This window comes from Mastigoproctus giganteus, chromosome 1, assembly GCF_048544385.1.
Source record: "Mastigoproctus giganteus isolate SK-2022 chromosome 1, ASM4854438v1, whole genome shotgun sequence".
Lineage (NCBI taxonomy): Eukaryota > Metazoa > Arthropoda > Arachnida > Uropygi > Thelyphonidae > Mastigoproctus > Mastigoproctus giganteus.
This window is the reverse complement of record NC_143575.1, coordinates 21158006-21174443: the sequence shown is the minus strand read 5'-3', so window position 1 is coordinate 21174443 and position 16438 is coordinate 21158006. Positions and strand designations below refer to the sequence as shown.

The 16438-nt window shown below is 36.0% G+C and overlaps 1 protein-coding gene across 3 annotated transcripts in view; it reads left to right on the top strand.

The window, feature by feature from the left end:
• Nucleotides 1-16438, top strand: part of Naa15-16 (N-alpha-acetyltransferase 15/16) — a 386157-nt gene that overhangs the window by 94680 nt on the left and 275039 nt on the right. For 2 of the 3 annotated variants that reach the window (XR_016546872.1, XM_090371822.1), the window contains exons 7-8: nucleotides 6092-6121; nucleotides 13600-13747. Coding sequence is in view for 2 of the 3 variants with exons in the window: in XM_090371822.1 (XP_090227948.1) it covers nucleotides 6092-6121; nucleotides 13600-13747 (178 nt within the window). In the remaining variant the exon portion in view is untranslated. The remainder of the gene's footprint in view (nucleotides 1-6091; nucleotides 6122-13599; nucleotides 13748-16438) is intronic. The other variant, XM_090371833.1, reaches the window with a different exon arrangement.

Sequence of the window (16438 nt, the reverse complement as noted above, 5' to 3'; positions counted from 1 at the left end):
TGCTTTTCTACGTAATATGTAGACCTATGACGGAGTAACTCAAATCTTAAGGATTTTGGCAGGACCCTTGAAGATTTACGGGCCCAGTTAATGTAGTTCCCTTAGCATTAGCATTAGTAAAGGCACATGATGCAAGAAAGCAAGCTTATTTAGCATCAGCCCAAAAAAAAAAAACAAAAAAAAAAACCCAAATCTAATTTCACCCATCTACTTGCTCTAGATGTTTGTCTAGTTCTGCCTTGAATCTATTTAAGTTATCAACTTCTACAACGATGGATGGAAGTTTGTTCCAGCAATCAACCACTTGCTGGCTAAAGGCAAAATTCCGCACATCTATACTACAACTATCTTTCCTCAATTTGAATTTATGCCCTCTCAGGCGATTATTCTGAGCAACAGAAAGAATCTCATCAGCATTGAGCATGCTCAAATCATTCAAGGCTTTATACACTTCAGTCAGATCACCTCGCAGGTGCCTAGTCTCCAGACACTGTAATTTGCAAAACTTAAGCCTTTCTTTATAAGAGCAACCCTTTGTTCCATTCACTAATCTTGTTGCCCTTCTTTGCACTCACTCCAGCAGTTCTACATCCTTCCTAAAATTGGCGCACGATAGCCTTAGATGCTGATGCGCCATTAAACTTCCAATAACCAACCAACCTTCCTAAAATGAGGCCTCCAGACCTGTATATAGTACTCAAGGTGTGGCTTGACCATTGCCTTATACAAGGTGATAATCACCTTATCCCTGCTAGAAAAATTCCTGTATATCATTGACACGGTACCATGAGCTACTCTTGCAGACCATCTGCACTGCTCAGAAAACTTCATATCTGCCTGCACAATTACCCCCAGATTCTTTTCATTCTCTACCATTGTCAGTGTAGTACCTCACAGTTGATATGTTACTTTGGGGTTACTGCTTCCCATATGCAGTACTGTAAATTTGTCAATGTTAAACTTCAGTTGCCACCTCTCAGCCCATTTACCCAGTCTTTTCTCCATAAAAGACATGCCTGTTGAAACGCACTGATCGATATCTAATTTAATATATAAAAGAAAATAGAAAGTATAAGAAAAACAACTATAAAAAGTAAAATTATGTGAATGAAAGTTATTAATTGCATGTTCTATCTTAGCCTTTTCACTGGACAGACTGATGGCTATGCAGGCTATCAGGGGCCTCATGGTTATCCAAGCTGACACCATGCTGTAGCTTTTCCTAGCTGGCATGGTGTGGGATGCTGACACTGGCCATTAGGGTAACCCCCTAGGCCAATGTGGAACAGATCTGCAAAAAGCAGGCTCCACCATAGGAATCTCTTTCCCTATGTTCTTTTATTCCTGCCAACTGGGGTGGTTGAGTCTCCTTCCCTACTCCCTTTTGCCTGGTGGCTTACCCCACCACCCAATTTCAACTTCCACCCTCTGGACCAGGATGGGCATCCTGTACCAGGGGTTTCCTTACAGTCCTCCCTTTTAAATCAGGCAAGTGCCTCAACGCTGCCCCCTCTGTTCTCTACCCCTTTTATCCCACCCTCTCTCCATCCTATCTTCCCATTATCTCCTTTCCAATATTATTATTATTTATTTTATTTATTTTTTTTTGGCTCCTTGGATGCCTAGGCCAGTGGTGCGCAAACTTATTTCGCTTGCAACCCCGTTTATTAAATATGAAATTGACGCGACCCTTCAATGTAAACCCCGGGGGAGGATGACAAGATTTTTAGAGAAGAAAAATGGAATTTTATAAATTATGCACAAGAAAATTTTATTTGAGTACTGAGTAAGGAATAAAAAAAATTGTTTCCTTTTTAATTTACACATGAAAATAATTGTTTAATATTTTTATTGAATACAGCAAAAACAACAAATCAAATTCTTATTGTTCAATTAAGATTACAAAACAATAAAAAAAATGAACAATTACAAAGCAAAACAATTAATGAGAAGGATGAGCCTAGATAACTGATAATATTTGGATGCAATATTTGAAATTGCCAATCTCATGTCATCTTCTGGATCAAAGCTGGAACGCTGTTTTGTTTTTATAGCTGTTTAAGTGTTCGCTATGCTCCGTGCAAAGCTTCTCACATGGTGATGGAGTATAGCTTCCAGTTCTTTTAATACATAGGGTTAGGAATGCTACTAAGAGATACCCAGAAAAAAATTAAAACAAAATTTAAACTGAATAGGGGCCACATTTGGAAATTTGTCGGGAGGCCCAAGAGTTCTTAAAACGGCCCTGCTTCCCTATGTATAATGCAATGATTAAAAACTATATTTGGAGCAATTTCCTTTCCTTTCCTTTACTTTGCCTTTTAAACCTTTATTTAATGCAACCATCAGTACAAATCAGAACACAGTTGTTCCGTGTTAGATTATTTGTTTGAAAGAAAATATTTATAACATCAAAAATCTACTGGCCCGTTGTTCTTCCAAAGCTTTGCAAAATAGAAAATCCTCCAAAATGTCCCCCTCATAGCAGTATCCAACACATACAATAACTTGAGCAAGGTTTGAAATATCTGTGAATTTATCTAACTGTATTGCAAAAATTTGACTTTCTCTCAATAGATTTAATAAATTGAATTTTATGTTGCCCAATAACTGTAATACACCTCGAAACTGTGTCTCTGGACAGAGGAATGGTTTTTAAATCATTGCTGTACTTTTACTTTTCTTCTCCATGCATAATTGAATAGTATGAACCAGAGCTGTGATGCTCAATACGTTCTACGTTGATATCAATATTTGTAAAATAATAAGAGGAGTTTACCTCAATATAGTATGTAGAACACTTCCGTATATTACTCTCCAGAAATTAAAACGGAAAAATTGAAAAACTTACATTAGAGTAACAAATAATTAAAAATCGATTTAACCCAATAAAACTCAATTTAACACAATTAAAAATCAATTTAACGCAATTAAAAATAAGAAAAGTAATTAAAGGAATTTTAACGAAAAAATTGCAAAACAATTTTTCTTTCCTTTTTTAATTAAAGGAAAGAAAAATCGTTTTGCAATTTTTTTTGTTAAAATTCCTTTAATTACTTTTCTTATTTTTAATTGTGTTAAATTGAGTTTTATTGGGTTAGATTGATTTTTAATTATTTTTTAATTATTTGTTACTCTAATGTAAGTTTTTCGATTTTTTTCATTTTAATTTCTGGAGAGTAACGGAAGTGTTCTACATACGATATAGAACTATGGAAATGTTCTACATACTATATAGAACTACGGAAATGTTCTACATACTATATTGAGGTAAACTCCTCTTATTATTTTACAAATGCATAATTCAAATAATTTTTACTTTCATGGTCGAAATAGTGTATCCAACTTTCATCCTGAGTGATTAGACAAGAGAAAAAAGGGCTAACAACTCATGTGATTTCTGTCGTCGATCAGCCTTCTGGAAACCAGTCAATAATCGGGGAATCCATCTTGCACTCAATTTCAGCAAATGGGGTTAGTCATGAAGGACTGTTTCAACAAAGTCCACACTAATCTTCACCTCCTGGGACAATTCACACACAGATATCCGGCGATTTTCCATGATTAACGACTCCACTTTTCTGATCGTGCTGTCATCAATGGCTGAATGGAGATGACCTGGAATGGGCTCAGGTTCTACCGATGTCCAACAATACCTAAACTGTCTATGCCAGTGCTTCACAATGCCATAGGATGGGGCTTCATCCTTATATACAGCAGTCATCTCCTTATGGATTTCTTTAGATTTCCCCTTCAAGAACAGATACCGGATTACAGCTCTGGCTTCAACTTTGTCCATGATGCTACTTCTTCACACATTCAGCTCTGTAAGAGAAAAACGAATTAAGACAAGAGGGCTGAAATTTTACACCTTTAGTACAGAGATATGTATGATGCTACACACAAAATATGGCTCTGTGATATGTGGAAGTAGGTGAGGGCGATTCTTTATTGAACCACCCTCGTAGCCTGTAAAATCAAGCAAATTATAATAATAAAGAAATTATTTATGACTTACAGCTGTTAAAGAATGTTTATTCTTCATCATTATTGACTTAATGCACACTCGTTGATCGCTCATTATTGGCGCGGCACTTGTTGGTTTGTTGCACAAGAATCGTCTTCTTCAGAAATGCTTCAAGAGGTGTTTGTTTCCAAGATCTCTTTTCTTTTCTGTTTTCTTTATAAATTTCACGATAGCATGCAGTTTTTAACGGCACGCACAAATTGCAACTAACATCGATACGTGCAAGTGAGATTGCATCTAACACGATTCGCGTGGAGTAACAATTTTATGAAGCTTAAAAAAAAGGAATGAAGAAAAGATTCTGAAAATTTATTTATGTTTTTTATATGATTGAAGATTTCAGTGAAGGGGAACACATTTCACCATAATAGTCTAAAAACCCGTACAATTGCAGTTATCAGTTACCCGTACAAATGCAATAAGATCGAGTTTACTACCTGTTTATAATTAGATGCACTAACAGAAAAGCCCAATAAACCGGAAAGTGCAAATTGTTTTTATTGTTTTATGGTCGTGACCTCCAGAAACATGCTTTAGAAAAATATCGCAAAGGCATTCAAAATTGATTCTTATAACAGAACATGTGATAATGATGAAAGTGTAGTGCATTTTAATGATTTGGTAACTAATACAACTTAAATTATAAAATGACCTTTTAGAGAGATAAATAGCTTAGTTATATAGTGAAAATTTCAACTTCTGAGGTCTTCGAATAAATTACCAAAAAAAAAAAAAAAAGTGTTATTGGATTCACATTACAAGATATTGCACAATACGATGGTGCCACTGGAATGGATTAATATCGTAAATCATGGTATACTGTATTGTATAGCTACGCATGTGGTTTAAAATGTGGTATTTATGAATGTCTAACATTCATTTTTTTGCAATTGATGTTCATATTTTTGATTTTGTTGATACTTGATACTTGAAAAAAAAAAGACTCGTAAACCTAGGAACTCATAAAGCAGGAACTGCCTGTATACACATATAAACCTGTGAAAATTGCATATTGTGATTACTTACATTATGAAATTATTTTAAAAAAAATGAAACAATTGGAACATATTTTACTTTAAAATTCTATGGATTTTGAAAAAAATATGCTTTTATTCTGCTTTCCACTTGCTTTTTTCTGATAAATTTACACATTCGTCAGAGGTCAGCAGTCTTGGCAGCTATGTATTAGTTTGGATTTTTTCTTTTCTTCTTGTCTTGCTGTACATTGTTTTCAGAGATTGGCAGTCATATTGGTTATTTTAATTTTTGAAGCTGCTGCTCTTAAAATTTTACAGTGCTCTTCCAGACTATTTTTGCAACCAAGATATAGTGTTTATCAGTTTTACTCACATAATGGGATTTGTGAACGTGAAAATGGAAGTGACTGTAGTTTCATGTTTATGTTTTATATTTATAATGATATTTTCAAAATAATATGTGTAAGAAACAGCGCTTTTAAATTTAAAGTTTTTATTTAAAAAAAAATAATTTAATAAGTACTGCAATTCATTAGGAAAGGTCAAGTACCAGTATACTATAAGCAAAATTTTTAAAAAAATGCACCAAAAACTATTTTCAGAAATAAAAAAGAAATTGGTGGACCTTTCAGGTTCTGCACTGCCATTGGGGTGTCATCACAGCCAGGTTAAGGACACCAAGCACCAATATGAATTTTAACATAAATAATTTATTTTTTCTTTTTAATTCTAAACCTTCCCAAATTGCTCTAAAAATTACTTACATTTATGCATTCCTAATAAATTTTCTCCATCAAACCATCCTTATGCAGTCCTAGCACTAGTTGCACTAAGTAGTTATTATTATTTCCTTAATCTTCTGGAAGAACAATACAATATAAATAGAACATCTGTTTACTAATGTATTACATATTAAATAATGGAATACAAGATCTGTTTTGCAAATTAAGTTTTAATTTTCATTAGCCTAATTAAGAGTGCATAAAGGTTTTATAAGTTTATGATAGTGTAACTGATGATGATGATGATGACTGGTTGAGAAATACCAAGATTAATGTACTGTTTCTTTTTTTTTTATATGATTAAGAAAGAACAACAAGCAGGATACCAGTATGAGGTATGACATGCCTGCTTTAATTATTTATTTTTTCTCTTTGTTTCTTAAACATTCCCAAGAAATCTAAATTTTTCTCTTATAACACCACAAAAAAAAAAAGTTCCATGGTTGATGAACCACTTATGGACATTCATAGTATTGACAGTGGACGCTTTCTCAAGCAAGTGTTACATCGAGCATAATAAACTTGAATCGTATAAATAATTCATTACCACAGTGGTTCCTGCACTTTTCTGCCAAGGTGTCCCCCTGGAAGTTCGGCAAGGTCTTTATGTCCGCCCCCCCAAGATTGTTGTAAGCATAGAACACTAAGAAAGGGGCATTTTTTCATTTTTTGCATGTGTGTACTGTATTATAGTGGAACCAAAAAATAATCATTACTCTTAAAATTTTAAACTAAAATAAAATGTGAGTATTATTAATACTCCAGATTAAAAAATAAAAAATAGGCTTACTCAGTGAATCCAATGAGAGACCTGCTGTTTGTTTGTTGTTGTTTGTTATTTGGTTTTTTAGGAGCATTAGCAACTAAGGCCATATTGCTCCGAGGATATGCGGTGGTCATTCCCTGACCTTTCCACATCCTCCATTTTTGGTAGTCAACGGCTCGAACCCCGATCTAATCAAGAAGCATGTGCTACGCATTGCTGCTCCTGCCCACCTGGCTATGGAGGCACCTGAGAGAGAGAGAGAGAGACCTGCTGCGACAGTTTCAGTGATTTTACTGAAATTAGGTGGTCAAGGCTGGTAATTGACAGCGATTTTGCTGAAATTAGGTATCAAGGCTGATAATTGAAAGCAAATGTCTGCTGTAGCATCACATCTGTTTCTCTTTTTTTGATTTTGTGTCATATTTGGCAAACCCTCGTTCACATAAATAAGTCGTCACAAATGGTAAAAGTTTATGAACTGCTTTGTCTACTATATTAGGGAAAGAAACAAACAAACTAGCCCAAAATGAAGATAGTAGAATATTAAAAAACAAGTATTTCCATCTATGCCTGCTGCGCTGCTGTCCATAATTCAGTCACATTCCTGGGTGGAGGATCCAAAGCTCAAATGCATCCTGAAGATGCTCCACAGGTTTATATCCAGTGAATTGTGAGGCCATTCCATGGTGGTAAAATCTGTGGAATGCTCTTCGAACCATGTTCTAGTCACCGTGGCTCTGTGGGGAGGTGCATTGTCCTGCTGGAAGAGTCCATTGCCCTGTGGATGTACAATGACTATGAAGAGATGCAGATGGTCTGCAAGGATGGACACATAACTTAGACTGTTCAGAGATGCATCTAGACGTACCAGAGGTCCCAACGAATGCCAGTTGAACACACCCTAGACTATTACTGACCATCCACCTGCCCAAACAGTTCCTTGTTGACATGACAGGTGCATAGCTTCCTGCGGTTTCCGTCAGATACGCACCGTCCCATCCACTCGAAATAACTGAAAACTGGACTCATTGGACCAGGAGACCCGGTGCCAATATCCAAGGTCCAATGCCAGTGTTATTTCACTCATTTGAGGCGTAGAGTCCTGTGTTGTAGTGTTAGCAATGGGGCTCTGGTGGGTCAGCGGCTCTCATAACCTATTGAGGCTAATGAACGCCTGATGGTCTTCTTGGAGACATTTCTGGCACCTCCCTCATTGGAGTCTGTGGTAATTTGTGCCACTGTCGCTCTCTGGTTGGCTGACCTGCACATTCATCCACCACCTTTCTCTGCCCACAGTGCTGTCCACAATGAGATGTTATTCTGGAAATGGCGTATTCCCAATACACTCTTGATACTGTCAAACAGGGATAGTGCAATTTCTGTACCATCTCTGCGATAGAGTGACCCATGTGTCGGGCATCCACTATCATTCCTCTTTCAAAGTCAGTTAACTCACAACATTTATCCATACTGACATTGAATTACCATCTACGTGAATGCAGTGTACCTATATACCTGCCAAGGGTTCATCCACTAGCGTTGCATTGCCCAGGAACCAGGTATCCTGTGAATTCTGTCCTTTTAGTGTATATTGTATGGATTTTATTTTGAAACCTGTTTTACTTTGTGTAATATACCTTGTTTACATTTTAACCTAATTTGAATTTTAATAATAGTCATACCCATGCTATCTGATATCCCATTATCCACCAATCTAAATTTCCAATAATTTTACCAAATCAGTTGACTCAAATAGCCAATGATTTCAAGCATGACCGAATTGCTATTTCTCTCTTACAAAACTTTCTGGTTTTTTGAGGAGCAGCAAAAATAAAATAGAATATCCTAATCCTGCTTCTACAATCAAAACTAGTTCTGCTTGGAGAAGGTCTTCCTACTCCTCTAACACCAACTAATTGGGAATATTTCATTCTCAAGGAAGTAGAGGAAGATCCAAGTTACATTCCACAGAGCTACAAAGAGCTATGCTTTATTGAAAAAAATGAGCTTTTCTGACCATGCAAAGAATTTAGTCAAACCACAGAATACACATATATTTATGGACAAAATACACTAATGCCTCATAGCTACAAATATTGAACAACATCAGCATGTTGCATACTGAAAGTTTATTTTTACTTTTTAGTAATTATACAAAAGGTGGGTTTGGAAAATGATGCTTATTTGCATAACTCTTGAATGAATAAAGATAAATTCAAAAGGAGAAAATGTACCTGTAGATAAAAAAAAGAAAAAAGTTGTGTGTAATTTGATGTATCATTTTCCTCCACATGCTCCACCTGAGCAGATGCATTTCTTCCAGCACTTAACAAGCTTTTGGGCGCCTCCGTAGCCAGGTGGGCAGGAGCGGCAGTGCGTAAGCACACGCTTCTTGATTAGACCGGGGTTCGAGCCCGTGACCACCAAATACGGAGGATGCGGAAAGGTCAGGGAATGACCACCGCATATCCCCGGAGCAATATGGCCTTAGTTGCTAATGTTCCTAAAAACCAAAACAACAACAACAACAAGCTTTTGTATCTGTTCAGTTAAAATTCTTTTGGCTGAAAGATGACCACTTTTTCTTCGTGGTGTTTTTAGCCTCTAACAGCAGTTATATCTGTTGGCTGAGAAGTGTTTTTTAAGTTTTGGAATAAAAGCAAGCCACCTGGGACCAAATCAGGACTATAAGGAGGATGCACAACAACTGCAAATCCCATCAACAAAATTCTTGCTGGCATTGCACGGCTGCAGTGACATTATGCATTGTAATGTTGAAGTATCATTCTTTTGTTGCCAGGCCTTACTCATTTGATTTGTTTTTTGGACTTGTCCAGGGTCTTATTGTACCAGTCGGAATTCATTTGTGGTCCCTTTTACAAAACATTTTGTGTTATAACACCATAGAGTTCCAAGAAACAGTCAGCATCACTTTGCCACCTGATGCTTCAACTTTGAATTTTAAACAATGTTTTATAAAAGAATTCCTTGGACTGGCTTTTGAGATTATAAGGGTGTACCCAGGATTCACCTCCAGTCATATTTAAAATGCATCATTTTTACATTCAGAATTGGGCAAAAGTTATTGATACACTTCTGCTTGTCTTTTTATTTCTTTCACTGGTCTCCTTGGGCAATCTGTTTGGTGCACATCTTTCTGGACCCTAAACAGAAGAACAGATTTTTTAGAAATCTCTAAAACTTAGCACATATGATTGTTTGCTTGTTCCATTGATTACTGTGAACAAGAGCATTTTCTTTTCTCCTTTTTTTTTTTTTTTTTGTTTTGTTTGTGCACTTTGTCATTTAGCGTTACTGATATTCACTTGACCAGCAACTGTTTCTGTCAGTGATGAGAATTCAATTTTTTTGAATTCTAATAAAGCTCATTGTTCATGGAATCCTTCCTCTTGCTCAGACTACACATGGGAGGATTGCATAAATTCAAATTAAAGAAGGATGATTGCAATTTAGATGTGCATGAATTTGCCTTCAGCCAGAAGTTGGTTGATTAATGGAACAAACTCCCATCTGGTGTTATAGAGTTTGGTAGTTTGAATAAATTCAAGGAAAAACTAGATAAATTATTCCGGATGGACAAGTGAAATCGGAGGCATTGGGTTTTTTTTTTTTTTTGGTTGTTTTTGACTGATGCTGTATAAGCTGTATAAGCTATAAGCCACTACAACCATTAATAATACTAGTACTACTAATAACCCAGATCATTTACAGTGTAACTTTACCAAATTCTACCTTTGACTCATAAGTTCAGATATCAACAGTTTCATCCTTATAGATGGTTAGCAATTTCCAATGAATTTTAATTGGTCTGACATTTTCAGCAGTCAGAAACACAATAATTTCATGCTATTTGAACAGTCTTAACATGAAGTTAAGGAATACCATTTTAAATGAAGCATTTAAAACAGTGTAAATTGAAATTAAAAGACATACAGAAATGCTACTAGAAACTTGGCTACATGGAGAACTAATTGGAATTTGCTGCAACATCTAACTCCGAAGTTATGAACTAACACATGATGATGATGTTACCAGCAGCAGCAAGTTCTAAATAGGGAAGCATTCGAGGAAGTAATTGTGAAAGCTACTAGTCTTTTCATACCGATTAAGAAATACTGTTCAGGGTTTACGCCTAAATGGATGTCAGATGAACTAATGAGACTCATGGCATAGAACAAAAATGCAGGAGATGCATGTAAAACATCAGGCGACACAGAAGCCAATGATAGATATAAGCTAATCTGTAATCAAGTCACAAAGGAAGTTAAGCAAGCAAAGGCAGATTACGAGAAATCTTTGGCAAGGGATGCTAAGAAAAACAGCAAGGACCTCTTTACTTATATAAATTCTAGAAGGAAGAGGATGAATCAGATTGATCCACTTGATATCGATGGTCAACTGTTGATAATCTGAATGAGTATTTTGCATCTACATTTGCACATAAGGAGTTATTAAGAGAGGAAAATGCCAGAGGTTTATCAAACTGTAACAGGGTGCTTAATTTTGTAATAACTGAGAGCAAATTTGAGGTGAAATTGTTGAAGTTAAACATAAGAAAGGCACCTGGGATGGATGGGATCTATCCAGTTATATTAAAGGAGGCAGCAAAAGAAGTAAGCAAACCCTTAGCCATAATTATGAGACTCGGAGGAAGTGCCCACAGACTGGTGATGTACAAATGAATCCTCAATTCACAAAGGGGGAACTAAGGAGGACACAAGTAATTACAGACAAGTAAGTTTAACTTCTGTTCCAGAGAAAATAATGGAGTCACTGGTTAAAGATGCAGTGCAGGATCATCTAGACAAGACTACAGTAATAATTCAGACACAGCATGGGTTTGTTAAGGGAAAGTCTACTCTGACAAATTTGATCGGATACTATGATGTGATTAGTATCCGATCAAAGGAGCTGGATGCAAAAAATAATTTTGATATCATATACTTGTATTTCAGGAAAGCTTTTGAAACTTGTGCATGGAAGACCACTATACAAATTGGAGCAGTATGGTATTCAGGGTAAGTTGTTACAATGGATAAGAGGATGGTTGAGTAGGGGAAGACAGAGAGTGGTAATCAATGGACGCTGCTATTTATGGACTAATGTTATTAGTGGAGTCTCCCAGGGATCGGTGTTGGGCCCGGTGTTGTTTTGTATATTTATTAATGATATTGATGAAGGTATATCAGGCTTAATATTGAATTTTACAGATGATACAAAGGTTGGCAAGGTTGTTAATGACAGTAATGGCAGTGTGCTACTGCAACAGGATCTAGAAAATTTGGGCAGATCAGCTGAGAAGTGGCAACTGAAGTTTAACATTGGCAAATGCAAAGTACTGCATATGAGTAGAAGTAACTCCAGAGAAATGTACCAACGGTGTGGTACTACACTTGAGGTGGTAGAAAATGAAAAAGACCTGAGAGTAATTGTGCAGTCAGATAGAAATTTTCTTGTAGATGGTCTGCAAGAGCAGCTCATGAGGTCTTGTGAATGATATACTGGAATTTTGCTAGTAGGGAAAAAGAGGTGATTATCCCTTTGTATAATGCCATAGTCATAGCATGCCTTGAGTTCTGCATATGGGTCTGGAGGCCTCATTTTAGGAAAGATGTAGAGTTGCTTGAGCAAGTACAGAGAAGGGCAACAAGATTGGTGAGAGCAACGAAAGGATGGTCTTACCAAGAAAGGCTTTAAGGTCTGCAAATTGCAGCATCTGGAGACTAGGCACCTGCAAGGTGATTTGATTGAGGTGTATAAGGCCTTGAGTGGGTTGAGCAGGCTGAATTTTGATGGGATTCTTCCTCTTGCTCAGATTACAAACCTGAGGGGGCATAAATTCAAATTGAGGAAAGACAGTTATAGAATAGATGTGCGGAAATTTGCCTTTAACCTGTGAGTAGTTGATTTTTGGAACAAACTTCCATCTGTTATTGTGGAAGTTGATAGCTTAAATAAATTATGAACTGGAGAAACGTTTAGAGGGATTGGATGTGCAAAATGTTTTTTTTTTTTTTTTTTGCTGATACTACATAAGCTTGCTTTCTTGCATCACAACCCTCAACTGCTACTACTACATAACTTTACAGATAATAATAATTTTATTTATTTTTTTTTGTCTGTCCTCACCTTTTTCCCATTATGTATATGGGGTCAGCGTTTTTATTGTTTTGGCATGAAATTTTTATGGACGGTTGCCCTTCCTGACACCAACCCTCGCCCTTTATCCGGGTTGGGGATATGCGGTGGTCACAGGCTCAAACCCTGGTCTAATCAAGAAGCATGTGCTATGCACTACTGCTGCTCCTGGCTACGGAGGTACCTTTTCAGATAATAATAATAAAATTATTATTATTATTATGAACTAACACTTTACTTTTCAGATCACCTTCATAGTCAAATACACAACAGAGGCAAATAAGTTCTTAAATGTTTGAATACTTTTGGAGTATATACCACCTGAGCTTTCTGCCAATTAAAATTTAGTTGTTCCAAGAATGGAGGATAACTGAGACTTTCATCATTTTTCATTGATTTATATTAGGAAGCATTATTTTTTCAATGATCTGTACAGCAGTCTGCATATCTGCTGCTGTGATTTATACAGTGATGACAATTTTGTTGTATGAGAGGGTAGCTATATGGGAAAATGAAATAATGCAAGAATGATTTTCATGCTTCATATTGAACACATTGTGAGAAGCATGTTGTTTTGCTTTTTTACCTTGAATACATTATGGATTTGACTTTACCTTCTGAAACTAAGAATACCTCTGGGATTGCCTTAATTTTGTTTAAATACAGTATTATCCATGATCTTAGAGTGCAAATGATAGATTGCTTAAACATGTTGCAATAAATTTCGGATATTTTATTAGAATAAGCCTTTCTTCTTTTCATCGTAAGCATGTTTGGTTTCTAGAAATATGAATATTTATTTTGATCCTTGTTAAATTTGTGACTATGAATTACAAGCAGCTTTATATTTTCTATATTATGAAAATCACAAGGATTATGTTGTTTCAGAAGCGGGGTTATGACTATGAACATAGTGAATTGTTGCTGTATCAAAACATGGTAATGCGGGAGGCTGGGATCCTAGAAGAAGCATTGCAGCATTTGATCAAATATGAAGAACAAATTTATGATAAATTGACACTATTGGAAACTAAAGGTAAAAATGTTGCACATAATCTGAATAATAATTATCTAATAAATTTGATTCATTCAGTAATAATTTTCCAAATAAAAATTCTAATTTTTATGTATTATTTTATTATTTAGTAATTTAATTATTATTATTTTTTATAATTTAGCACATTTAAATTAAGGATTTTGTCATTTTTAGCTATAGTTATAAAGCAAGATTATTAACAGAGTTTGCATGTGTAATCTTTGAAAGCATTATTGGTCTGTACATCTTTTCTGCTGACGTCTATAAGAATATGATAATTTCTTCTTTTTCAAGTGTCCTTCTCGGTTCTCCAATTAATTCCAATACAGTAGTACTTCAGACAACTGATCAAGTTGTGCAGTTCTCATTACTTGTGGCTTTTAATCATTGTTTGATACAATTTAAATATTATTTGATACATTGCTTCAAAATGTAGATGACCCAAATTAATTTAACCTATTCAAGCACATGTGGAAAAGCAACTTTTTTTGGGTGGCATTTGATAGGTGTACATTTTTTACTATGTAGATGTGATTGGTTGGCAGGGCCCTGGCTACACATCGTGGAAAACCTCTGTTAATTTTTCTGTCATGTGAGAAAAAAGCTAGACCATAGTTGTCCCTTAAGTGTTATGTAATGCAAACTAAACAAAGCAAAGCTATTATATACTTGGAGATGGGAATGGATTTGAATCATGTTGGTGGCTGGAGGAATTTTTAAAGACCTCTTCAATCAGGGCTGTGGTTAACCAATTTCACGAAGAAGAAGAAGAATTCCTCCTACGAGCTATTTTGGGTTTTTCAGCCCACACCACATGCAAATAGATATGAACATACACTTGTACAGACATGATACACGGTGCAGTGTGGCCTTAGATGCTAATGTACTATACAAATTATAACAATAACAGGGCTATTTTTTGTCCTAATTTAACAAAGAGACAAGACCTTATGAGTTTTTAATAGATCTCCAGTTATATAAACTTTCATGCTTTCCAACCTCATTTTAGTCATAAGAAGCATGTCTGAGTTTCTGTTAATAAATTTGCAAAAAAGCTATAGATTAATAATAAAGCTTGTATTGAAATCATATTACACAGTGATCTTAGTTGAGTGCAGAGATGCTTCCACTAATCTAAGGATTTTTTGGAAGTTCATACTTGACATTTCATACTTGAAATGTCCGTTCAAGGTGAAAATGAGAGCACTGGCCCAACTGTTCCACAGTAATTCAGGATCTTGAATTCAGGAATTGCAGTGCAAATCCAGGACTCAGCATTTGGTAGCAACAACTAATAAGTGATGATGATCTTGTGTGCATGATATTATTTTATGACATACAAAGCAATCAGAATAAATGTATGTGTTACTTCTCCTACTGAGTTACACTTGAGTGTAACTGCATCCTGGTTAGGGTGAGTAATAGTAATAGAGGCATGTGGTGCAAGAAAGCAAGCATGTGAGCTTACGTAGCATCAGCCAATAAAAAAAAATAAAAATAAAAAAAATTTTTTTCACACAACCATTCCCTCTAAAAGTTTATCCAGTTCTTCCTTGAATTTATTTAAGCTATCAACATTTGCAATGACAGATGGAAGTTTGTTCCAGCAATTAACCATCGAGGCCTTATACACTACAATCAGATCACCTCGCAGGTGCCTAGTCTCCACCCACTGCAATTTGCAGAACTGAGCCTCTCTTGGTAAAAGGATCCCTTCATTCCCCTCACCAATGTTGTTACCCTTCTCTGTACTTCCTCAAGCAAATCTACATCCTTCCTAAAATGAGGCCTTCAGATCTGTACTCAAAGCGTGGCCTGACCATTGCCTTATACAAAGGAATAATCACCTCCTTTTCCCTGCTAGCAAAATTCCTGTATATCATTGACAAAACCCCATGACCTGCTCTTGCAGCCTGTCTGCATTGCTCAGAAAACATCATATCTGACTAACAATTACTCCCAGGTCTTTTTCATTTCCTACCACCCTAAACATAGTACCACACAGTTGGTACGTTCCTCTGGGGTTACTTCTACCCATATGCAATACTTTGGATTTGTCAATATGTTAAATTTCAATTGCCACTTCTCAGCCCATCTGCACAAATTTTCTAGATCCTGTTGCAGTAGCACACTGCCATTACTGTCATTAACAACCCTGCCAACCTTTGTATCATCTGCAAACTTGGATATTAAGCCTGATGTACCTTCATTGATATCATTAATAAATACGCAAAACAACAATGGGCCCAGCACTGACATACTCCACTGGGATACTCCACTAATAACATTAGTCCACTTAGAGCAGTGTGGCATCTCTCACTCAACCATCCCTTTATCCATTACGACAACTTGCCCTTAATGCCATATCGCTCCAATTTGTACAGCAGTCTTCCATGTGCAACAGTATCGAAAGCTTTCCTGAAATCCAAGTATATTATATCAAAATTATTTTTTGCATCCACTTCCTTTGTAACCACATATAGTATCCAATCAAATTTGTCAGACAAGACTTTCCCTTAACAAACCCATGAATGATATGAGTTTCAGGAATGCATGATCTTTCATTGACACACTCATCCATTAAGTGCAAGCTGTATAATATCAACTGCACTTTCCTTTTTGATTGATATGGTATGGTGGAAACTATACCGATAATCATTATTAGTGATGTTTCAGTAGTCTGGAACTTGC